Source organism: Drosophila suzukii, chromosome 3 (assembly GCF_043229965.1).
Source record: "Drosophila suzukii chromosome 3, CBGP_Dsuzu_IsoJpt1.0, whole genome shotgun sequence".
In the NCBI taxonomy this organism is placed as follows: Eukaryota; Metazoa; Arthropoda; class Insecta; order Diptera; family Drosophilidae; genus Drosophila; species Drosophila suzukii.
In genome coordinates this window covers 473,080-496,514 of record NC_092082.1, presented here as the reverse complement: position 1 = coordinate 496,514, position 23,435 = coordinate 473,080, and the positions used below count along the sequence as shown (strand labels likewise).

The following is a 23,435-nucleotide window of genomic DNA, read 5'->3' as shown; positions in this document are numbered from 1 at the left end:
AGATTTTTTTTTATGGGTTGTGTATCTCTTTGTATGACAAGGTTCTATTAGTCCGATTTGAACGTTTTAAGTTGAAGACTTTAGAATTAAGAATATACGTTTCTTCTATAGATACCTCAAGATGTAGAACTTGATTCGGAATAAGATACTCTCATATAAGTTAATCAGTACAGATCAACCACTGGTGTTCTTTCAAGTTACGTAAATTAAAATAAATTTGTTGCAAAGGCGCTCATATTGTTGAAATTTTAGGGAAGAACTTTCGCTTCATAAATAGTTTTAAGTCAATTTTCTGTGATATTCCTTACAAGAGTTATCCTTAATTTGGAGTCACCCTATTGCCCGCTGGCACTTGGCGCCGTTGCTTCGTTTTTTGCTTCGAGAGTCACCCCCAAAAATTGTATGTGTTCCCTCTCGCTCGCTCGCGGGCTAGCCCTCTCCCGCTCGCTCTCTGCCGCCGACTCATTGTTGTTGGGCTGCTCTCTTTGCCTTTTTGCCCTGCTTTGGTTTTGTTCGGTGACGTGAACGTGACTCTGGATTATTCTGCACGTACTCGTCGCCAGCGACGGACGTACCGCATACCGTACTCCGTGCTCTCAGTACTCGATACTCGATACCCGACACTCCGTAGGCGTACTCCGTATTCCGTATTCCGTAGTCAGCGTCATCAGCTGCAGTTTCACGTACGCAGCCCGGCCGTGCAAGTGTGTCCGTACATCCGTGAGGCCATCTCTCTCGCTCTCGCCCCTTTAGGAGGCAGTGCGTGTCCGTAATTGGCAGGTCTCACCCCGTAGAAAGTACAACGTAGAACGTCGAACGTAACCCGTAACCAGTAACCCGGAGACGTGCCAAGTGCCGGAGATAAATTAACTGGACGCGAACGCGCCTCATTTGAATGCCAATCGATTGACGGCTAGTTTGCCGATCCCGATCCGTAGTGCGTGACCCGTACTTCCACCGCAGGATAGCCGAGTAGCAGGATAACTGAAGACACGTACCACACGTGCGTGTGTGATTGTGCTTCTGTGACGCGGACAACAAAAGGATGCGGCCTTCAAAGCGAATGCCACGCCCTCCTTTATCCGTGCCCCAAGAATCCCAGTGCAACAACAAGTGATAGAGTGCAATAAGAAAAATAAAGTAGTTGAAAACTCCCTGATTCCATAATCAGACATTTGAAAAGAGACCCCCGAATCCCCGAAAAATGTTGCCATACCAGGCAGCCGTGGCCATGGACTACGCCGGATACCAAAGGCAGCCCACGCCGGGTCACCCCGGAAGCCACATGGCCACCATGGGCACCCTGGGCATGCCGGCGGTGCCCTTCACCCACAGCTGGATGGTGCCCACGCAGGACCTGTGCGCCATGCCGCCCTACAACAAAATGCCCGGACACCAACAGCCTCCGGGACCCGGAATGCACGCCCAGCAACAGCCCCTCGAACCCGGGTTAGTAGTTATAACTAGGTAGCCAGGAAAACCCGGACCGGTACCCGCCGATCTATAATTAATTACAAAAATAAATCTTAAAATGGTTAGCATGAAGAAAAAGATAAGCTCTGATCTATACAAGGATTTAAACTGGATATCACTCTGCTCTCGTAAATGATTAAGCTATCTAGCCACATTTTTCACTCGCTTCCCTATCTTGGGTCTCTAAAGACCGTTTTCAGAACTTTTTCAGTTCACATTATTCCCGTGATTGCACCGACTCCAATTTTGTTTGGAATTTTAAAAAATGTAGTGCATCATTTAATGACTTTCGAGATGAATATTGTGTACATAGTGTACATTTTGTGGGCTCTTAAATTTATTTTAATGCGCTCATCACAGGTTTGAAGCTTCGTTTTGTGTAGCTTTATTTGAGCCGCGCTCGGCTTCTGGCTCTCAAAAGCAGCCCGGACTTTGTCTTAAGTTTTAGCCCGAATCTGAATCTCAGAGCCCCCGTCTTCGGCTCCGGCTTGGAGATTCGTATCTCAGCCGAAAGCGTCGTCGTCTCGGCCATAAAAATATTTTTGATAATTAAAAAGAAACCCCGACTCGCAGTTTGCCACGGGCCAAGCCAGTTTTCCCCGTCAGCCACTTGCTCTTTGTTTAAACATCCAAGAAAAAAAGAACAACGCACATCAACAACAATTTTAATTAGCTGTGTTGAAATTACGTTTAGAGAGATGTCAGTACCTGCGATACATGCCGTAAATGCTTTCCTAATAAAATCGTCTGCTTTGGTTCAAAAACCCCATATGAGGGAAACTGAAACTGAAACCGAAACGGTTTTTTGCCTCCCCAGAGAAAAGGAAAATTCAATTTTGGGCTAGAAAAACATTAATCTTGGCCTCGTCAATATCGAAATGCCATTCAAATGAGGCACTGAGGGGTGATGATGTGTCGGGACTCGGAGGTGTTGCCTTGACAAATGATGTGCGGTCTCGAATTTAATTTCGCACGAAATTCGCCACTGTCTAACGGGCGAACAAATTGCCTGTCATTAGCAAAAATTTGCCGAAAACGGGCCAATTATTTCCTCACCAAGGTTGAGCTTTCAAAGTCATTCCTTGAGTAATTGTTTCTTAAAATAGGTGCTTTCAGTAATTTTCTAGGGCATTCATTCTTTAAAGAAACGGTACCATGTTTATGTAAAGATTTGTCCGTATTTATAAACTTATATAATGGTAAAACCATTACGTAAAGATACCTATTCTGTATACTTTTTAACTGTGTGAAATTTTGCCAATCTCAGTCTCAATCAAAAATCCTTTGGGACCCTCTTTTTCACTTGATTAGTCTGGTTGTGCAAATATTTTTATAGAGCCCAGATGCAATTCGATTAGCGGCTTAATGCGGGAATTAAGGGAGCCGAAGAATGTAAGCGGCTTACTGCGGTCAGAAAAGGAGGGAGAAAGTCATCCAGTTTTCTTGCCGTCCTTTGTTTATCCTAAGGTTCGCACAACACAAGGATAAGGATAAGAAGTGTGGCCCGGGGGCCTTTGTGAAGGCATAAAGAGCCCCGAGTACCGTTATTGCTTTATCAGTCCTTTCGCTCTTTTCAAGCATTTCTATGAGATATGGTCAGGACCCAGCGGGAATGTCCTTGGGCTGTCATTTTGTAATCGCAATTCAAGGAAAACTAAGAAAGAATTATTGCAACTGTTTTTCTAATGGGAACTGCCGTCTAAGAGAGATGTTGGTGCTGAAAAACCTTTTTAGTCTTATCAATTTAATTCACAAAGAAAAAAGAAAGTTGTTGATAATGATTTTGATATAATTTAATACATCTCTAGTGGTTTTTAAATTAGCCTATCGAATCGGTATGCCCTTTTTATGAAGTGTAGCGCACTATGATTTCACTGCAGGTCAAAACAGCACTGGCATTAACAGGCAACAACAAAGAAGTTGTCAACAAACTTAAATTATGAAGGCTTGAAGCCAAGTTTTCTGACGAAGATGCTCTGAGAGATGGCCGCCTGCAGATAGCGGAACCGCAGAAGGTTGAGCAGATCCGTATCCATAAAGCTCGGTCCCGAAAGCAGACAGTCTTTATGGATCCGAACGAGAAGCGGCAGTCTTTATAGAGAGTTTGCTGCAAGTTTAGTGAATGAAAAGTTGCGTTTAGGGGAAATAAAAAAACAAAACACGAGATGGGATCGTTGGGAGGCGGCATTTTCACAGGGATCCGAAGATGTGCAGGGAAATAATAATGAAAATATCAAGAAAGCATCAAAGACTTGCAGGGAAAAACTCTCACACTCTGGGGCTTTGGGAAATCTTGCAACAAATGGGCTGCCATTTATCCAGGCACAAACTGTCTGGCCAACTATTGTCCTATTCGAAGACCCACACCCACACCCAAACCGAAACCTTTTCCCGCTGAAAGGCTGACAAATGTCGGGCAATTAGTTTGGCCTGACACCATTCCATCACAAAGCCGTGGGTTGGCCAAACAAATGGCCGAAAACGCGGTGCTGACAGGTGTAAAAAGTCGTCTTTTGGACCGATCTTCTAGCCATTCGTCAGTGTCTACTTATGTATACTGATTGATTCGCGTTTTTCTCCTACTATTGAGTAAATATATCATGATTGCACTTCTTTCTACAGCATCCTGGAACTGCGCAAGGAAAAGTCGAGGGATGCGGCGAGATCGCGGCGCGGGAAGGAGAACTACGAATTCTACGAGCTGGCCAAGATGCTCCCACTGCCGGCAGCCATCACCAGCCAGCTGGACAAGGCCTCCATCATAAGACTGACCATCAGCTACCTGAAGCTGAGGGACTTCTCCGGACACGGCGATCCGCCATGGACAAGGGAGGCCTCCAGCAGCAGTAAGCTCAAAAGTAAGTATCTTCAACTCTTTATTAGCAGTAAAATCCACCATATATCTACAAAGGGTTTTTTTAAATATTTATTTAATGTTGAGATCGTCCAAAAGTAGGTCGGATGCCTAGTTTTTAGCTTGAAACCATTTCATAAAATAACATTTTGGATCATAAAATGTTTAATAATTTCTGTAGGGTACATAAACATATATTTTTGAAAACCTTTAAAACAAGATTGTCGTTTATTTGTTTATTCCATGAACTTATGATTCAACATATTTCAAGAACAGTAAACAGTGATTTCCATATCGAAGCCATTGGAAGCCAATCGATCACTTTAATGGGGCCTTCTGAAATTCCACAAACTGTCACAATGACACACGCCGGTTGCCCCTCGCCTTTGCCCGCAAAAGCGGAGACCAAAATGGTCGCGCATGCGCAGCAAATAAAAATAAATTGCGCTTAATAACGATATTTTATGCAAATCCAGCAAAAGCCCAAAACAAAAATTTAAAAACAGTTGACAAAGTCAACGAATAAATTGTTTTTTTGTGGTTAAGCTTGGAAAGACAAATTTTTAAGGTGCGTACGAGCATAATTTCTGTCATAGACAACCCGGCGAAAACAAAAAGTTTTGATTTCACTTAAGGCAAACTTTGCTGCCCGCTACTCACGAAATGTAGGCAAATGAGTTTCCTGCTTTCGGTTTTAATTGCCGCTTCCTCTGTCTCTTTCTGGCCAATAACGATCGAATATGGCCGACAATATGGCCGACGTCTTGCGTCAAATGCAAATGAGCAAATGGAATTTTCGGCCACACCTCGATTTTAAATTAGTTTTTAAGTATCTGTTATATTTATTATATTTAAAGTTCTTCTGCAGATCGGTATCCTTAAACTCGCCTAGTTAAAATTTAACATTGAAAGCAGTGTACTGATATGTTCGTGTGTCAAATTTCCCAACACAGCAACAGAGTTTTTGTTAGCCACTATATATACCATGCCATATACCATCCATACCTAGTCACCAAGCCATTCCTCAGCCAGCCACGTCATGCTCCGGCGACGTTGACAATGCATTGTCACGTCAAGTGAAAAAGGCATTCCACGACGACAGCCCACGACTTCTTTGCCAGGTCTCAGTTCAGACAGTATTCAAAAGCTGCCAACTGACAACGGTCGAGTGCACTCAAAGAAAAATGTTGGGGTTTTGGAAATTCATTTAAACAATATTTCTATCTAAGCAATTATATATGAAAAATTTCCAAAAATATTGGAAAAATTAATGAAGTGTTTAGACAAAACCATCAGAATTTGAAAATCATTTACCTAAAAATGCATTAAATCAAGTCATTTTAAATAAATAAAATAAATTATAATAATTTCCTATTTAATGATATATGGGTAAAAATAAATAAAATCCCCATTGGTTATTTTTTTCCCCTTCCCAAGCTAACTGGCAAAGTGGCAGAGTGGAAACGAAACGAAACGGGCAGAGAGAGAAGGCGAGGGCCATCAAAAAGCCAAAAAGGTAGTCAAGGCACTAAAAAATAATCCAAAATCAATGGGGCGTTATGTATGGAAGGCGGTGGAGTGGCCGTAACGCCTTCATCCATTCAATTGGATTATTATGCGAAACTAAACCCAGAAAAAGTAGTAGAGAAACCGGAGAAGGAGCTGCGTGCATTGGAGGATGAGGAGCAACAAGCTGCGGGGCAATAAAAAGCACTTCAATTTGACCCACAGCCTCGCAGAAAAGAAAAAAGAGCACTGGGTGGTGCTTCTCGGGTGGGTGGTGCTGGAAGGTCATTAAGGGCCGCAGGGTCTACCGCCAGCCACATATGGCCATGTCCGAGCGGAAGCGGAAACTGTTTGCCAACTTAGCGCTTCGACCACTGGGAAATCGCTGGGGATTTGAGGGGCAGAAATAAGGGGCGATTTGCACTTGTGCGAATTATGACTTGGCCGGTCGGTCGGTCAGTCGTCCATAATCGTAAAATTCTATAATTGAATTAAATAAATAAGCTTTCCAAGGACCTCAGCTGAGAAAATATTGAATACCCATGCCCGAACCCATATTTATGATGCCCTGCGGTTATTGTTGTTGTCTTTTCTGCGGGCAAGGGCGCATCATTTATGAGTTTGGTCAAGAGCAGAGGCGGAATGAAGTGAACAATAGCTCACGGATCCCGAAACACATGATAACCTCGTTGGGGAAGGAATACTTTTATTTGTTTTCTTTAATTGAAAGCCTCTTCAAAGTAATCAATTTATTGCAGAACTAAATATTAAATTTACAATGGAATGTAAATGAATTTTCATTTATAAATTACAAAAAGAGTACAACGCTTGTTACCTAGCAAAATGTTTAGAGATATGTCTAGCAATATACACTAATTTGCATACTTTCCAACCACTAACATTTCACTTTCCCCTCTTTTTTATCCGCAGGTGCCGCCATTCGTCGCAGTCCCGCTGTTGATTTGTTCGAACAACATCAGGGCACCCACATATTACAGGTGAGATATGGTCGATATGGTAGCAAAAGAGACGGCAGTAGGCCCGAAAAAAGAAAGATGGATATCCCGCAGCCATCTTGTGCATATGATTAAATTTACACAGAAAAAAACATGGAATATTCAATATCCAGGCAATATCAAGTTATAAATATATTTTTATCCCTTATTTGAGATCATACACAAAAGAGAACTGCGCCTTAACGACCCCTTTTCATTTTCTGAAAATTAATTTTCCCATATTCTCGTAATCTTATCTCCTTCAGTCCCTTGATGGCTTCGCATTGGCTGTGGCGGCAGACGGACGCTTCCTATACATCTCCGAGACGGTGTCCATCTACTTGGGCCTGTCGCAGGTGGAGATGACGGGCAGCAGCATCTTCGACTACATCCACCAGGCGGATCACTCCGAGATTGCCGAGCAACTGGGCCTAAGTCTCACGAGCGGCGGCGGAGGAGGAGGCGCCGGAAGTTCCAGCAGCGGCGGTGGAGGCGGCGGAGCCGGAGTGGGCATGGCCTCACCCACTTCCGGAGCCTCCGACGATGGCAGCGGCACACACGGTACGAACAATCCCGACGGTGAGTCAAGTCCGAGTTGTCGATGGACCAGGTGTGGGAATGAATCCCTGGTGCCGGGTGGGATCCAAATGGATGTTACAAAAAGTAGTCGTATGGCATGTCACAGAAATCTTTTGGATGTTTGAGATGCAATCTTGAAGAAACACGGAATCACTAGAGTTTTGAAATCATAATTTCAGGTGTCTTAAAGAATGCAACAGTATTTTCAACGCGGAGGTGTGATGGATTTTACTGCATACTTTTAGACACCTTTACAATCCACAGCGACTGTTCAAGCGATACTTTAATATCTGCAGATATTCGTGACATACCATGACTATCTATGTCCGCTCAAGTGAAAGTTTCCCCAAAGTAAGAGCCAATCTAATCAAAAACTCTTTTCTATGCCGTAGTGGCCGCCTCCATGACCCAAGCCTCGACGAGTGGCTACAAAGGCTACGATCGGAGCTTTTGCATCCGGATGAAGTCCACCTTGACGAAGCGCGGCTGTCACTTCAAATCCTCAGGCTATCGGGTGAGTTTTCAAACCTTTTCGTTGCTATCCACCAAAGAATCTTTCTTTATTCTAATTTTTTCTATGTTTTGTACTGTTTTTATTTGTGTTGTTCCCCCTTTGTAGTCATATTTCTAACTGAATAGTTTTGGGGATTGTGATTTGTATGTTTTTATTTCCGTTTTATTTAATTTTTTGGTTGGCCCTAGGAGTTGTTTCTAATGTAAGACTTTCGAGTAACAGTAAGACTAACCCATAGAAATCGTTTTCGGTTGTGTTGTGTAACTTGCAATACCTGCATTTTGTATTACGTATTACCATCCCATCCACTGCTTATCTACAGGCCAGCGATGCAACGAGCAATTGCAACAACGGTAACAATGCTAGTAACAATGCTAAAAACGTTAAGAATCCGGGCTCAAACTATTCGGTACGTATCAATTGAAATCAGTACGTTTGTATGCTAAAATGCAAGGCAAAATCAAAAACCTACTCAAAATTATTTACTGAGGAAATCGCTTTTTAAGTTTTTCTACAATTTCGGCCATAATTTTTGTGTTTGCTAAAAAAAATAAAGGCAAAGCCACAGACTGATTTTAGATTGATCAGTATCGAATAACTAGTGCGGAAGCTGCTTCAATCATCCACCAATCAATGAGTCAATCAATCGATCTATCCACCAGCCGTCGCCGCAATCATCCCATGCTCTACAACATTCTTCAGTTTTGTTTGCCATTCTTCCACTCGAAAATTTTGGATTTATAATTATTAGTTGTTTTTGCTAACATGTTCCACAGAAATTTAAAAATTAATGATGATAAAAAGTTTTAATTACTTTGTATTTTTATGGAACATTCTTGGTCACCAACCATACTCTTTATGTTAACGTAGCCCATTTCAAAATATTTTTTAATTAGTCCAATAAAAACACCTACACAATATTCTGGAAAAATAATAGCAATAAACGCTTTCCTTTGAGTGTAAGAGGTTTCATATCCAAGCCCAAGATTTCCTTCCTCCATCTCCAAATACAACACTTTAAGCCCCTGAATGGAGTACCTCATCCATAAGTAGGATCCCCAACTAACCGAATTTTGGCTTTACTTGGAACCTTTGCAGGTGGTTCTGCTGTTGTGCAAGCTGCGACCCCAGTACACCTTCTCCCACAGCCGAAAATCGCAGCCCCCACTCCTCGGAATGGTTGCCCTGGCCATCGCATTGCCCCCACCATCGGTGCACGAGATCCGACTGGAGTGCGACATGTTCGTGACCCGGGTAAACTTTGACCTGCGAGTGGCTCATTGCGAACCAAGGTATGCTGCTTGTACTATCCTTCCTATCTGTTCTAAACTAATGAAGTGTTTTCGAAAACTTAGGGTGTCCGACCTGCTAGATTATACGCCGGAAGATCTGGTAAACAAGAGCCTGTACTCACTGTGTCACGCCGAGGATGCCAATCGCCTGCGCAAGAGCCACTCAGACTGTAAGTATTTCGGTCATCAAATACCTGGAAATAGCAAGAAAATAAGGCTATTAAAGTAGAACCAATATAAATAAAAAAATATCACTATTTTCCTTAGCTGTTAAAAAAAAGTCTTTTATCATGTCAAGAATAATGTTATTTTACCGAATTCTGTAAGCTAGTCTATGGGTTATCTATAGATTGAAATCCAACCCCAAGTTGTAGTATATGAATGGTTTGTACTAAACTTAGTGCACCAATTGTATTTACAAATTGTTAGATTAGATTTCTTTATCTTACAATATCTTTACAATATACTCCAACCGTATATTGTACTATTTTGTTTACCACTTGTAAGACTTCTTCGGAGCTAGTTGTAAAGATCCTTTCAATCCTTTACTTTGCAGTGATCGAAAAGGGTCAAGTGCTGACCGGCTACTACCGACTGATGAACAAGAGTGGGGGCTACACCTGGCTCCAGACCTGTGCCACCGTCGTCTGCAGCACCAAGAACGCGGATGAGCAGAACATCATCTGCGTGAACTATGTGATCAGGTTGGTTTTAGATCAGCAAGTTTCCTAGCTGTAGCCCACTAACCAATAACCTTCTTTCACCCCCAGCAACCGGGAGAACGAGAACATGATCCTGGACTGCTGCCAACTGGAACCCAGTCCGGACAGCATAAAGCACGAGGAGGGTATGGGCAATGACAAGAGCAGTGGGTCGCCAGGAGGAGACGCCAGTGGCGAGGGCAACTCGCATCTGAGTGCCGGCGACATGAAGCTCAACTCACCGAAAACCGATCCCGAGGGTCATTCGCATCGCGGCCGGGGACGCAGTGCAGCCGCCTCGCACGGCAGCAGCCTGAATAGCCTCACCATGATCAAGGACAGTCCCACGCCGCTGGGCGTGGACATTGATTCGGGGGTGCTGCCCACCACAGTGTCCACTCCGGTACCAGCAGCCACACCTAATGGCAGCAGCTCGGCGAGCGGAGTGCCGTCCACCAAGCGGAAGCGGAAAACCAAGGCGTCGCAGCAGGCCGAGGATCAGGGTCAGGATCAGCAGGTGATGCCCGACCAGCCTCTGCCCAAACTGCCGGCCATGGAGCAGCGGGATCAGCAGCCGCGCAGTCGCCTACCCTCGATTGTGGACGAGCAGCCCTCGTCGGCAGCGGATTCGGCGGTCAAGGATCTGGAGCAGGCTATGTCCAAGCACTTGCCCTCCCCGGTGGCAGTGGTATCAGTGGCTCCGTCCAACACGGACTTCAGTGCGGACTCTCTGCTGAAGCAGCAGCAACAGCAACAGCAACAGCAGCAGCTGGATCCCAACGAGAAGAGCAGCACCATCCAGTGGATAGGAGCACCCTACCAGCAGCCACCGGCGCCCATGCCGGCCACCGCTCTGCTCCGGCAACTATACGCCAACCGCGAGAGCGTGATCCGGGCGACGGCTAGGCAAACGCCCACCGGGGTGGGACCCGGCGTCTTCTACGGCGACCAGCAGACGGGTCCCCTGCCCACGCCGCCGGGCAGTGAGTCCTCCTACGAGAACCAATACCTGCAGCTGCACTCCGCCGCCTCCGGAGGACATCCCGGTGGCCAGAAGACCTCCGCCGATGCCTTCACCAACCTGGTGTCCACCTACGGGGGGTACCACAGCTCCATCGACTACCACAACGCCATGACCCCGCCCAGTTCAGTGTCGCCGAGGGACTCGAATCAGCCAGGAAAGTCGGCAGCCGTCCTGACCTCCAACGGGGGCTACGACTACGCACCCGATCCGCTCCGGGGACAGTATGCCACTTCCGCCGGAGACGGTGTGCCCGCTACGCTGCCGCTAAAGCCCCAGGCATCCTATACGGCCACAATGCATCCCTCTGGCAGCACCACCACCGAGGGCGGGGTGACCTACAGTAATCTTGACCAGCCGCAGTACTTCGCTCCACACTCGAGCTTCCACCTCTACCACAAGGGCAGCCCGGCCAGCGGCTGGTACTCCACGCCCTCCTAGGTGATAGAAGACCAGGGGCAGGTTCCGCAGTCCTGTCAGGACCAGTACCACCACCACCATCATCACCAGGAAGGATCTGTGGCATCCAGTGGGACCCAGACGGCTGGGGAGCGATGGGACTTCGTGGGGGCGCTGGGCAAAGTGGCCAGGATGTTCTTCAGCGCCAGGAAGGGAAATCCGGGATAGAGGGGACGTGCCTCGAGGGACTGGAGGCGGTTAAGAAAAAACATAGGGATTGGGATGGATGTTTACTTATGTTTCATCGTTTATCATTTTCTGACCTTTTGGATAAAAATCCCCCAGACCCCTGAAAAGGCGTCCCCGAAAGCAATCCTTAAGAGTTAGACTAGAGTTAGGCCAAACTAAAAGCGTTAAAGAAACATTCAATGTTGTTAAATAATTCTTAAGTCTGTAAATTATGAAACACACACCCCACACTCGGACACACTGAGACCCAATGAAATTATAGCAAAAATACTCAAGACGCAATTGATTTAAACAAAACTATGAGAACTAACAAATAGTAAGGCTTATCATAATTAAAGTTAAAGATAAAGTAAGACTTGCATAGAGTGCCAAGGAATAGGAGACCGAACAAAAAGCGCTATAAGGAGAGCGAATCGAAAAAGAATCACGGCTTGAACTAAACCCGCTCCCAACCAATTGTTATTAATTATTTAAATCAATTGTAATTTTACCAACACATTAACACGCATTACGTAAGATAAGCTCAATATGATATGTATACATTAATATATATATATATTTAAACATTTTTACAACATATCAAATGCTTCCTCCTGTAGTTTTACGATTACCTTTAAACGACACTCGCTCTAGGATATTCACTTCGATTCGATCCCCAGCAAGTCGACTCGATTATTACCTCTAAGAGCTCCTCTAACGTTCGTCTATTTCCGTTTCCTCCCTATTGTATATTTAATAAACACATCTAATAAATTCTAGTTACAAATAAAAAAACAAGTGCAAGAGCAAGAAAAACAAAAAGGTGTAATTAAATTTTGTATAAACGCAAAGAAAGTTTCTCCCATTAAAGGCTTAAAATATTGAATATAATAGTTCAAACTGGTTTTAATCTGTATTTTCGTGGCAATGTTAATGACCTAAAAATTTTAGAAAAAAGGTTCGGTGGAAAAGTGTTCTTCCTAAAATTTACCAAGGAAATAAATCAACTTAAGATTATAAATATCTATATCACACAAATTTCTTCTGGGTACATAGTACCTGTACAGATAGGCCCTGCTTAGATATTCCTAATACTGATTTTACTACCATGATGTTATTTTCTTTATATCAAAGTAGGCTATAGCTTAAACATCAAAGCAACTCGACACCCCTTATGAACAAGTACTAAATTTCGTCTGCTTGTATCGGGACTTTGAATATTTTCGATTTTTACTGAATTTTACAAATTTTTTGGAAACACTATCCAGATGAGTCGCGAGATCGTGATCCAGCTGCTCTACGGAACGGCGATTTTGACGACGATTATAGTGGCTCCTTTCGTCACGCTGCATACGCAGCTTGTCTCAAGAGATAGGCCCACCGCGAGTTTCCTCTACCCGGATATCGTGGTCACCGCTATCGTGTCCCTGATGCTGACCATCTTGGCGATGTCGCCCTATTTGATGTTCCCGGCGCGCTTGCTAGCGAAGCACCCGAAGAAAGTCTTCCTGGCCATCATGCCCTGGGTCCTGGTTTGCGTTGTCCAGTTCGCGTTCAACGTATACTTGCAACTCCGGGCGATCTCCCACGTGGCAAAGGAAAGCAACTCAAACAGCTTGGTCTTCGCCCTGGGCTGCTATTGCGGCATCTTTGGCTTGGCCGTGGAACAGATGCTTCACTGGAACGTCATCTACCACTTGATGACCGAGGGCGTCGACACGACCGTCTCCAACTTCCGCTGGCCGAGGCGCATCCATTAAGCTGACTGACAGCTCGTTTATCAATTAATGTTACTGTTATGGGCAACAAAAAGCATTTGTATATTATTACTCTAAGGCTCCCATGCCAAATAATATTACAATCTGATAAAAAAAAAGGTGACCTTTCGGTTTATAATTCTGAACGCTCCAGCCCGAATTCTGTTAATTCGCTCAGTGCCATTATCATTTCTCAAATATTCCATAGTTTTAAAGAGGATTGGGTTTGAGATTTGTAAATGTATTTCTGTTCTGGGCTTGCTATATACACTAAGGGAATCAAACTGAAGTTCTATTTAATAAAGCCTTTCCCAATTAACCTTTATATACATACGTATGTACAAAAACAGATTCTTAAATTTCTAAGTAAACTTGTACAAGAAAAGAAAATCGATAGTCAAAGAAAATATCATCGGTGGAATCCGAAGTTTAGAACATCACTGCAAAGGTATACCATTTTCAAATCCATCAAAATACTTATTCAGAGAAGGCTAAAGAAAGTGGATTTTGGCACAAAACAAAAGTTCCCCTTTGAAGTGATCTTTCCTGCATCCTTAACACTAGTAACATTGGTACAGATTTGGTATAAAACTCGTTACAAACTACGCGGCACTTGGTTCACGCACAATCTACTCCGTAGAATATGTACAGAGAGGAGGACCTCGTCCCTAGGAAGCCTGCAGGACATTCGCCTGACCCAGGACCACCTCCTTCACCACGTTTGTACTGGAATGTGCGAGCACCAGGCTGCTCTCCACTTTGATCTGTGATTGATTTGTCGCCGGGACAGCAACTGAAGCCGGAGCTATTGTTTGACTGGGATTTGTGGCTTCATGCTTGGCCTGGTGAACGTGCAGCAGACCTTGATTTATGCTGGTGAAGCTGCACTGGTCGCACTTGTAGATGATTGTGGACAGCTCCTGGTCTGGATGGCGCTTCTCGAGGTGTATCTGTCCAGGGAGAATATAAATATATAGGGGTGTTGCAGTAGTTAGGAATACAAGATCAATCGAACCCGAAAGGCAGTGCTCTGGATGGCCCGGAAGTCGCAGTGTGGACAGGAGTACCGCTTCCTCTCCTTGTGCGTGGCCAGGTGCCGCCTGAAGGCGTTGTGGTCGCTGGCCTCGTGGTCGCAGGCCTCGCAGCGAAAGCGCTTCTGCTCCTGGTGGCTTCGCAGGTGGAGTCGCAGACTGCTCTTGGAGCCAAAGACGCGCTGGCACTCGGGACACTCCAACTGCTCGTTTCGCTCCTTGCAGAGGTGCTCCCTCAGGGTTTTTTTCTGCTTGAAGGCAGTTCCGCAATCCCCGCAGCGATGCATCACAACAGGGTTGGCTTCCGAACCGGGGAAAATCTGTTCGTTCGGCGGTTTTCCCATGCCCAATCCCTGAGTGCGATGCAGTCGACGGTGGTTCTTCAGCTGCTTGGTGTTCTTGAACCCCTTGCCGCACTGCTCGCACTTATAGTTCCGCTCCTCCGAGTGGATCTTCGCGTGGGTGTTCACCAGGCGCGAGTAGATGGGCGTCTTGAAGCTGCACAACTGACAGGAATACAGCTCCATGTCGATCTGGTGGGTGCGCCACAGGTGAGTGTGCAGGCAGTTCCAATTGCTGAAGTTGCTGGACTTGCACTCCGGACACACCATCGGTTGAGTGGAGCTAAGGGCTCCATTGTGGCACCTGCCGTGATACTCCAAGGTGGCGGGCGACTTGAAGCGGAACATGCAGCCCTCCACGAGGCACTTGCCGCCTTCTGGCACTTGGTTTGGTCCCTGGGGAGGCTTCCTTTTGGCAGCCGTTCCCCCAGAGTGCTTGGCTCCATAGGGACGTCCCCTGACGGAGGTGCCGCCTCCCAGTAGAGGTGGGTCCACGGCGGTGGGAAGGAGATTATTGGCCACATAGATGCGGGCGGGCTTTTCGGCTGCAGCTGTCGACTCGGCTGCCAACGGAACCAGCGGCGGAACAGGCAAACTACATACGGGTCCGCTTTGAGCCACGGATGTTGTCCCTCCGGAGGATGTTACCGGCACCAGAGGTGGCACAGCCCCTCCGCCGCTTGCTGCCTCTCCTGCACTTGGCGAGTCCTCCGTGGGTGGGGCGTATGACTGAGAAAAGTCCTTGACCAGCAGGTCCTCTGCAGCTTGCGCCAAACCCTCGAGGGGCGGAGCTTCGCCTAATTCACAGGGAGTAGGCAGTCCGAGTCCAGCTTCTGGCACAGCCTCCTCCATCCAAGGCCAGCACTCGAGATCCTCAGCCAGGTCGTAACCATCCTCGCTGGGCCAACTCCCGCTGATCGAGGGTTGGAACTCGCCCAGCGTTTGCTGTGGTCTTTCCAGCTGAGAGTCCAGCTCCAGAGGTGTTCGCTCCACGGACGGTAGTTCCATCATGGTCATGGCCATCGGTTCCAGATTGGGCACGATCAAGTGTTCCACTTCAGTGCGATTCATCAAGTTAAGTTCGTCCACGGTTCGCAGGTGCAAGGTGCCCCTCTGCGGTGCCTTCAAAATGTCCACGTTTTTAATAAAGATCTTTTGTTTGGTGGGAATGGGAGCAGTGGGAGGCAAGTAGTGCTCCAGCTGCACAGGTTGTGGCTCCATTGCCGTCAGTTGATCGTTGGGAGGAGGCGGTAGAGGAGGAGGCGGCGAAGTCTCATCCGATACGAAATCCACGCCAAAATCTAGGTCCAAGGCACTGAAGCGTGTGTTTTCCAGGCTGGAGACAGGTCCTCCATTGCCATTCAGCACAGAATCGAAGGGAAAGGCGTCAGAACACATCTGGGCCAGCGGAGCGAGGCTGGGCTCGAATCCAGGCAGCGGGCACGTCGGCGTGAGCAGTGCCTCTGTCTGGAAAACGTCACCATCTCCTCCTACAGATAGTCCAATTTGTTCGGGGTCCACTACCGCCGGCATGCTCCCGTTAAAGCCCATGCTGGGTAGAGCGGAGGGCAGAACCATTGGTTCCTTGAGGATGTCCACATTTCGGATGTAAATCTTCGGCTGATGCGGTTTTTCCGGCTCCACCCCCAAGACAGGAACATCGAGGAGGCTGTTGTCCGTAATAAGCGGATGATTCTGCAGCTGGAAGTCGAACGGCAGCAAGGCGGGCTCCCTGAGCACGTCCACGCTCTTGATGGAGATCTTCTGGCTGGGCTTTGACGGCGGAGCGGGTACGCTGGCAGCAGGAGCTGGCGGCATGGTCTGTTCGCTGGGAGATGCACCCACCGCCACTCCCTCCAACAGATCCAGGATGTTACCCGTCGACCCGCTATCCGGCATTAGGGGCGGGAAATCCGGCAGTGGCTCCCGCAGGCAGTCCACACTCTTTATGAAGATGCGACTTTTGGGTCTGTTTTGGTTCTGTGGCATCTGTGTCTGCTTTTTGGCCTGCGCTTCGTTCGGTTTTCCGCTCACCAGAGCTAGTGCCTCGTTATCCTCCATTTGGTGGTCCAAGCTGAGGTGCATGGTAAGCGATTCGCTGCTGTAGAAGATGTTCGAGCATCCTGTCAAAGATTACGTGAATATTTTATGCAGGTGGGAAGACTACTTAGCGACTAATTAACGATCTTGGAATATTTAAAAATCCTTATTCCTCGGGTTTCTAGTAGATGTTATATTGGTTATACTATGAAAATCCGTTTCATATAAATAAACCAATAAATGTACTGGTAATCACGGCAAGAACCCAAGGAATCCTGTCCGGAATGGAACTACACTAGTTTATCTCAGTAAAGCACTCCTTGGCTCTTTTTTGAAGCATTGATATGATAACTGTAGCTAAGGAATACTGGTAATCATAGACTGGGAACCTGGGAACCTCACCTGGACACTGGCTCCTCTGCTGCTCTATGTAGCAGTTGGCCAGGTGAAGATGTTGTTGGAGGCGCACCTGGCAGAGGCTCAGGAACGGGCAGTTGGGGCAGCGCAGGATTAGAGGCGGGTTGTCCTGCACCATTGCCTTGCCCTCCACACTGGCGCAGCTAGAGTTCCGAGTGGGTGGCGTGGGCGTGGCGTTCAGCCGCTCCTTGGCCGCCGCCTCCGCCAGTTCTGACTTGATCAGTTCCGCCTCCGACTTGATTTCCGCGGTGCGCCGCCGAAAGGCATTGCGGTAGCTCTTCTCCGGCTGCTGCTGCAGATCCGTGGTGTGGATCTGGACAAAGGGAATGCCCAGACTGGGCTGCGCGTCCACCGCCGCTTCAGGGGATCGGATGCCGCCATCGGGCAGCCACACCGAAGTTCCGGAGGCGGTGGCATTGGCAGCTGAGGATCCCGATCCGATGACCAGCTCGTCGTCGAAGAAGCCCCCGAAGGTGGAGTCCTGCTCCAGGGAGTGCACCGGCGTGGAGAGCGACAGATCCTGGTGCTGGTGGGGAGGGTGCGGATGCGACAGCGGGAGCAAGTGCAGCTGGAAGACACACGGGGTGTTTTTCTGGCCAGAGGAACTCGCTGGTGGCTCACCTGGTTGCCGTAGAATCCCGAGTAGGCCGCATCGCTCATCGTGTGTTCCTGGTTCCAGTTGGTTCCAGGGGGTTCCAGGGGCCGGATTCCGGCTGCCGGTCTTCCGTTTAGTTGGCGCAGGCCTTCTTATTCCGCATTACAATTTACATTACGCAGACAAAAACTTTTGGTAAAAAAAAAATGATAGCAAAACAGCTGTTGCCGACAGGGTGGCAACACTGTCTGCGGAATCAAACACGGTCACACTTTTGCGGTTTTAAAAGGTTTTAAAAGTTTTTAATTTTAAAAAGACAATATCTGCATTGTTTTAATAAGATTTTTAAAATTAAGTAAATATCAAAAGCAATCAGCAAAATAAAAATAAATTAGCTGACCAAAAATACCAAAGCACGCGGGAGCTATCGCGCCTATCGAAAGGCTGACCATCACTAGCGGCTACTGCAAAAAAAAAAACAGCGGAATTTCGTGGATCTGAGTGAAAATTGTGAAAATCTATTGTTTCCGCAGAAAAAGAGACACTTAAGGCCCCAGAATGCCGCGAATAATGATCAAGGGCGGCGTGTGGCGCAACACGGAGGTGAGTAGCCCCAACCCCATCCTTTCACCACATGGCTGACACGGATTTTCCATTCCAATCCTCGCTAGGATGAGATCCTCAAAGCGGCGGTGATGAAGTACGGCAAGAACCAGTGGAGTCGCATTGCCTCTTTGCTGCACAGGAAGTCGGCCAAGCAGTGCAAGGCGCGATGGTACGAGTGGCTGGACCCCAGCATCAAGAAGACGGAGTGGTCCCGCGAAGAGGACGAGAAGCTGCTCCACCTGGCCAAGCTGATGCCCACGCAGTGGCGCACCATCGCCCCGATCATCGGGAGAACTGCAGCCCAGTGTCTGGAGCGCTACGAGTACTTGCTGTGAGTTATAAACCATTTAAGCCACTCGGAAATCCCTAATGCCTGTTTTATTCCCACCCAGTGACCAGGCCCAACGCAAAGAGGATGGTGAGGACACCATGGACGACCCGCGCAAGCTGAAGCCCGGCGAGATCGACCCCAATCCGGAGACCAAGCCGGCGCGCCCCGATCCCAAGGACATGGACGAGGACGAGCTGGAGATGCTGTCCGAGGCCCGAGCACGTTTGGCCAATACGCAGGGCAAAAAGGCCAAGCGCAAGGCGCGCGAGAAGCAGCTGGAGGAGGCCCGTCGCCTGGCCACGCTCCAGAAACGCCGGGAACTCCGTGCCGCAGGCATTGGCAGCGGGAATCGCAAGCGCATCAAGGGCATCGACTACAACGCAGAGATTCCCTTCGAAAAGCGACCCGCCCTTGGTTTCTATGACACTGCCGAGGAGCATCTGCAGAAGAACGAGCCGGACTTCAACAAGATGCGTCAGCAGGACCTGGATGGAGAACTCCGCTCCGAGAAGGAGGAGCGCGAACGCAAGCGGGACAAGCAGAAGCTGAAGCAACGCAAGGAGAACGAGGTGCCCACCGCCATGCTACAGAACATGGAGCCGGAGCGCAAGCGCTCCAAGCTGGTGCTGCCCACGCCGCAAATCTCAGACATGGAGCTGCAGCAGGTTGTCAAGCTGGGACGCGCCAGCGAGATGGCCAAGGAGATAGCCGGTGAGAGCGGTATCGAGACGACAGATGCTCTACTGGCTGATTACTCCATCACGCCCCAGGTGGCGGCCACTCCGCGCACGCCGGCTCCGTACACCGACCGCATCATGCAGGAGGCCCAGAACATGATGGCCCTCACCCACACGGAGACGCCCCTCAAGGGTGGCCTGAACACCCCGCTGCATGAGTCCGACTTCTCCGGCGTGCTGCCCAAGGCGGCCTCCATAGCCACGCCAAACACGGTTATTGCCACACCGTTTAGAACACAACGCGAGGGCGGGGCAGCTACTCCGGGAGGATTCCTAACACCCTCTTCCGGCGCCCTCGTTCCGGTAAAGGGGGCTGCAGGAGCTACAGGTGCCGTCAACACGCCTGCTTATGTGCGGGACAAGTTGAGCATCAATCCCGAGGAGAGCATGGGCGTCACCGAGACCCCGGCCCTCTACAAGAACTACCAGAAACAACTAAAGTCCACGCTACGCGAGGGTTTATCCACACTTCCCGCTCCCCGAAACGACTATGAGATCGTAGTGCCCGAGCAGGAGGACAGCGAGCCCATGGAGACCAGCTCGGAGCCCGCCGTCGAGGATCAGGCAGATGTGGACGCCCGGCTGCTGGCCGAGCAAGAGGCAAGGCGCAAGCGGGAGCTCGAGAAGCGCTCTCAGGTGATCCAGCGCAGCCTGCCACGGCCCACGGAGGTGAACACCAAGATTCTGCGCCCGCAGTCCGAGAAGCAGAACCTTACGGAGCAGCAGCAGGCCGAGGAGCTGATTAAGCACGAAATGATCACCATGCAGTGTGAGTATACCTAAGATCACCATTGAAGTATATGAAGTTTACCCTATTTTTCTACCCCAGTATATGATTCTGTTAAAGATCCTGTGCCGGGACAGTCGCAGCACAAGTTGGAACAACTGCAGAGCTACTTTAAGGCCAATCCCTACGAGGACATCTCGCAGCAGGAGCTGGCCAAGGCCAAGCAGTTGCTGAACGAGGAAATGGAGGTGGTCAAGGAGCGCATGTCGCACGGCGAACTGCCACTGGACGTTTACGCCCAGGTGTGGCAGGAGTGTCTCGGCCAGGTGCTCTACCTGCCCTCCCAGCATCGCTACACCCGCGCCAATCTGGCCAGCAAGAAGGATCGACTGGAGTCGGCCGAGAAGCGACTGGAGACCAACCGCCGCCACATGGCCAAGGAGGCGAAGCGGTGCGGCAAGATCGAGAAGAAACTAAAGATTCTCACCGGCGGCTACCAGGCGCGCGCCCAGGTGCTGATCAAGCAGCTTCAGGACACTTACGGCCAGATCGAGCAAAACTCGGTTTCGCTGTCCACATTCCGCTTCCTAGGCGAGCAGGAGGCCATCGCGGTGCCGCGTCGCCTGGAATCGCTGCAGGAGGATGTGCGCCGCCAAATGGACCGAGAAAAAGAGCTGCAGCAAAAGTACGCCAGCTTGGTGGAGGAGCGCGAGTCTCTCTACTCGCAAATCGAACACATAACGGGCGTGAGGCCCACGGCCCAGCAACTCCTGCCCGAACAGGAAGCCTAGTCGGTGCGTTGGGAACCCAAGTCAACTTTAATTTAGCTACAACCAATCATGCAAATCACACACCTATGTCACCACAGTCCATCTCCGCATTCAAATCCCTCGCTAGTGGCCGTACTTCTGGTAGACCCACTCCTTGTTGTCCAGCGGACAGACGAGCCGCGTCTTCAACCAGCGCGCGATGCAGTGGTAGTGGAAGGCGTGGTTGCATTCGCCCCAGGCCACCGTGCACTCGTCCTGGTTTGCATTCGGATCCGCCTGGCACTCGATGCACAGGTTCATGATGTGGTTGCGGCAGATGGCGCAGTTGTCCACTGCCACGTCCCACGACCACAAGGCGTGTGCCACCCACTTCTTCACCACGAAGCGCTCCTCCCTGGCCTGGCCACTTCCACTTGTCCCTGCTCCCCCGCTACCGGATGCCTCGTCGTCGTTAAAGTCCAGATCATGGAAGTCCTCCGTCTCCTCAACCTCCATGTCCTCAGCCATGGTGCGAGTTTATCAAATTTTTTTTTCTTTTTCTCAAAATATGTGTACCGCTGCGAAGTCGAATTTGACTCGAACTATCCCTGAGCTTGACGTTATTTAAAAAGAGTGACGATTTAAGATTTGACTGGAAAAAGGCAATGACAGCTTATAAACCAATAGTTAAAGCCATCTAGATGATACAGCTCATACAAAAAATGTTAATAAAAATAAAGAAAAGAAAAAACGTATTAGTTTGTTTTATGGATACCGATATCCAATTCGAAAAGAATTTTATTTATTTCATGGATTCCATATTATAGATCTACAACATAATTGGGATTTTCAAATTAAATTATTTCATTTCCTACGGAGTTATTTGAAGACTCTAGTATAATTATGATACTACGAATTAAGTATTATAGTCTGGTATTCGTTAAATTGTAATGATTAATGGAAAATCGACCATCTTAGGCGGTATTTTCGGTCTGGGGAAGGTTTTTCGCCGTCTTTAGGTGCTTCTTGCCAATAAGGTGCTGTTGCAAGGTAGTCACGTGATTCATCATCATGTTGCAGGGCTGGCAGTAGTACTGGCCAATTGGTGTGCGATACATGGCCAGTTCCTGGGGGCTTAGCTTCTCGGCTGGAGCCGGGGGCGCCTCCGGAAGAGTGACATCTCCTGATTCTGCTGACTGATCCTGGCCAGCAGCTTTCATGTTTTTCTGGTGCCTGGCCCCCGCCAAGTGGATCTGCATTTGGGGAGCCGAAGTTACCACTATTTTGCACAGGCTGCAAGTGCGCTCCTTGTCGTCCGACTTAATTGGGCTCTCCGGAGGAGGTACTTCCGCAGCTGGAGCATCTTGGGCCGAGTTCTCCGCTTGGAGGAACAGACTTCCGATCCCATGGCGCCCATCAGAGGGGTTCACTCCATCCCCCTCGAGCTTGCTGCCCGTGCGCACCCACTTGCCGGCTGCATCGTAGTGCCCGGCTCCCGAGGGCTTCGAGACGCGCTGCTCCACCAGCTTGTGCTTACGGCCCAGGTAATGCTGGCGGGCGTGCATTGAGGAGGTGAGATCCAGGTCGCACAAGTCGCAGTGGAAGGCGTTGGGGCCGGTGGGTCCCTGCTTGGCCAGGCGTTTCACCGGGGGAGCCTGCAGACCCGCCTCCGTGTAGTTCTTGGCCAGCCAGGCGCTGATGTGGCGGTCGTGGGCCTTCGACTCGTAGTGATCCCGGGCGCACTTCCGGGAGGTAACCTGCACCTTGCACAGCTCGCAGTGCAGCGGGCCAATCAGACGGTTCAGTTCCTCCGGATAACTCTCGTCGCGCCCGGGAAACAAGACCAACTTGTTGTCCGCCTCCGAAGAGTCCTCCTCCATCGGCTCAGCCTTCCGTTTCATGGGTGCTCTCGGGGAACCAGAATTCGGATTGGCCGTTTGTTTTCCAGGCGCCACCAGACGGCTCCCGGAAGAAATTTCCGGCGGTGGCGGTGATTCGTCAAGAGTTGCGTCCATCGGATCATATGGGGTTGCCCCCGGCGCCAAGTGCGGAATGTGGAAGTCACTCAGAAATCCAGGGGAGCTCATTTCGGGCTGGAAATCTATAGGTCAACGCAAAGCTAGAGGTGTCACTCAAAGAATCACACGCATGCGTCAAACGCCCGGAAAATTGTGATAGGACCCCTTATAATAACAACCGTTTCACATTTAACAAAAAATATATAAATTTGTCAACACTTGAATTACAAACATGTAATTAGTTTATGATACATTTAGAAGACTTCCATAAAAAATAATACATTTTTACCGATATTTAATGGTTTTTAAATCTATCATCTCTAAAGCCAAATATTGGCGCCCTCCAAGCAGTGAAATCCTTCAGATTGTCGAGATTTTGTCCCAAATTTATCCATTTTTTAAGATTCGATTTTCAGTGATATTTGATTGGTTAAATTCAATTGTTTTTGTACAAAAAATTTTAAGCAAGTCAAGTGAACTAATTTTCAAAAAACGGATTTTTAAAAAGTACTTTCCCATAATTC

At 48.4% G+C, this 23,435-nt stretch overlaps 6 protein-coding genes across 13 annotated transcripts in view; 3 read left to right on the top strand and 3 right to left on the bottom strand.

The window, feature by feature from the left end:
• The window catches only part of trh (PAS domain-containing protein trachealess), a 28,573-nt gene extending 16,118 nt beyond the window's left edge, over positions 1 to 12,455 (top strand). Inside the window, exons 1-10 of one of the 8 annotated variants that reach the window (XM_017078238.4) lie at positions 537 to 1,449; positions 4,096 to 4,331; positions 6,764 to 6,831; positions 7,095 to 7,389; positions 7,800 to 7,921; positions 8,244 to 8,330; positions 9,020 to 9,213; positions 9,277 to 9,383; positions 9,770 to 9,917; positions 9,984 to 12,455. In XM_017078238.4, the coding sequence (XP_016933727.2) occupies positions 1,205 to 1,449; positions 4,096 to 4,331; positions 6,764 to 6,831; positions 7,095 to 7,389; positions 7,800 to 7,921; positions 8,244 to 8,330; positions 9,020 to 9,213; positions 9,277 to 9,383; positions 9,770 to 9,917; positions 9,984 to 11,376 (2,895 nt within the window). In that variant the 5' untranslated portion in view covers positions 537 to 1,204 and the 3' untranslated portion in view covers positions 11,377 to 12,455. Of the gene's footprint in view, positions 1 to 536; positions 1,450 to 4,095; positions 4,332 to 6,763; positions 6,832 to 7,094; positions 7,408 to 7,799; positions 7,922 to 8,243; positions 8,331 to 9,019; positions 9,214 to 9,276; positions 9,384 to 9,769; positions 9,918 to 9,983 lie in introns of those variants that run through there. The other 7 variants (XM_065864048.2, XM_065864047.2, XM_017078237.4 and 4 more) reach the window with 7 other exon arrangements.
• A 375-nt stretch (positions 12,456 to 12,830) lies between these two features.
• On the top strand, positions 12,831 to 13,322 carry LOC139353168 (uncharacterized). Its single transcript, XM_070996592.1, has one exon. The coding sequence runs from the start codon at positions 12,831 to 12,833 to the stop codon at positions 13,320 to 13,322; it is 492 nt and encodes a 163-aa protein (XP_070852693.1).
• A 217-nt stretch (positions 13,323 to 13,539) lies between these two features.
• LOC108012800 (uncharacterized) lies at positions 13,540 to 17,976 on the bottom strand. The gene is made up of 4 exons (XM_017078232.4): positions 17,770 to 17,976; positions 17,134 to 17,716; positions 14,335 to 16,814; positions 13,540 to 14,269 (listed from the first exon to the last, which is right to left on the bottom strand). Exons 1-4 carry the CDS (start codon positions 17,806 to 17,808, stop codon positions 13,988 to 13,990), a joined length of 3,384 nt encoding a protein of 1,127 aa, XP_016933721.3. The 5' UTR covers positions 17,809 to 17,976; the 3' UTR covers positions 13,540 to 13,987.
• Positions 17,977 to 18,185: 209 nt separating this feature from the next.
• Positions 18,186 to 21,648, top strand: Cdc5 (cell division cycle protein 21). Its single transcript, XM_017078242.4, has 4 exons — positions 18,186 to 18,346; positions 18,415 to 18,680; positions 18,742 to 20,186; positions 20,247 to 21,648. Exons 1-4 carry the CDS (start codon positions 18,302 to 18,304, stop codon positions 20,933 to 20,935), a joined length of 2,445 nt encoding a protein of 814 aa, XP_016933731.1. The 5' UTR covers positions 18,186 to 18,301; the 3' UTR covers positions 20,936 to 21,648.
• Positions 20,394 to 21,421, bottom strand: Roc1b (Regulator of cullins 1b). Its single transcript, XM_017078245.4, has one exon. The coding sequence runs from the start codon at positions 21,419 to 21,421 to the stop codon at positions 21,038 to 21,040; it is 384 nt and encodes a 127-aa protein (XP_016933734.1). The 3' UTR covers positions 20,394 to 21,037.
• A 4-nt stretch (positions 21,649 to 21,652) lies between the features above and the next one.
• Positions 21,653 to 23,119, bottom strand: LOC108012804 (zinc finger matrin-type protein 4). The gene has a single exon (XM_017078243.4). It carries the CDS (start codon positions 22,978 to 22,980, stop codon positions 21,868 to 21,870), a length of 1,113 nt encoding a protein of 370 aa, XP_016933732.3. The 5' UTR covers positions 22,981 to 23,119; the 3' UTR covers positions 21,653 to 21,867.
• Between the last annotated feature and the right edge of the window lie 316 nt (positions 23,120 to 23,435).

Coding starts and splice junctions, on each gene's coding strand:
- LOC139353168 (XM_070996592.1), top strand. CDS start 12,831: ATGAGTCGCGAGATCGTGATCCAGCTGCTCTACGGAACGGCGATTTTG.
- LOC108012800 (XM_017078232.4), bottom strand. CDS start 17,808: ATGAGCGATGCGGCCTACTCGGGATTCTACGGCAACCAG. Junction 17,717..17,769: donor CGGGATTCTACGGCAACCAG/GTGAGCCACCAG, acceptor TGTGTCTTCCAG/CTGCACTTGCTCCCGCTGTC. Junction 14,270..14,334: donor TCCAGAGCACTGCCTTTCGG/GTTCGATTGATC, acceptor CTCCCTGGACAG/ATACACCTCGAGAAGCGCCA.
- Cdc5 (XM_017078242.4), top strand. CDS start 18,302: ATGCCGCGAATAATGATCAAGGGCGGCGTGTGGCGCAACACGGAG. Junction 18,347..18,414: donor GCGTGTGGCGCAACACGGAG/GTGAGTAGCCCC, acceptor AATCCTCGCTAG/GATGAGATCCTCAAAGCGGC. Junction 20,187..20,246: donor CGAAATGATCACCATGCAGT/GTGAGTATACCT, acceptor TTTCTACCCCAG/TATATGATTCTGTTAAAGAT.
- Roc1b (XM_017078245.4), bottom strand. CDS start 21,421: ATGGCTGAGGACATGGAGGTTGAGGAGACGGAGGACTTCCATGATCTG.
- LOC108012804 (XM_017078243.4), bottom strand. CDS start 22,980: ATGAGCTCCCCTGGATTTCTGAGTGACTTCCACATTCCGCACTTGGCG.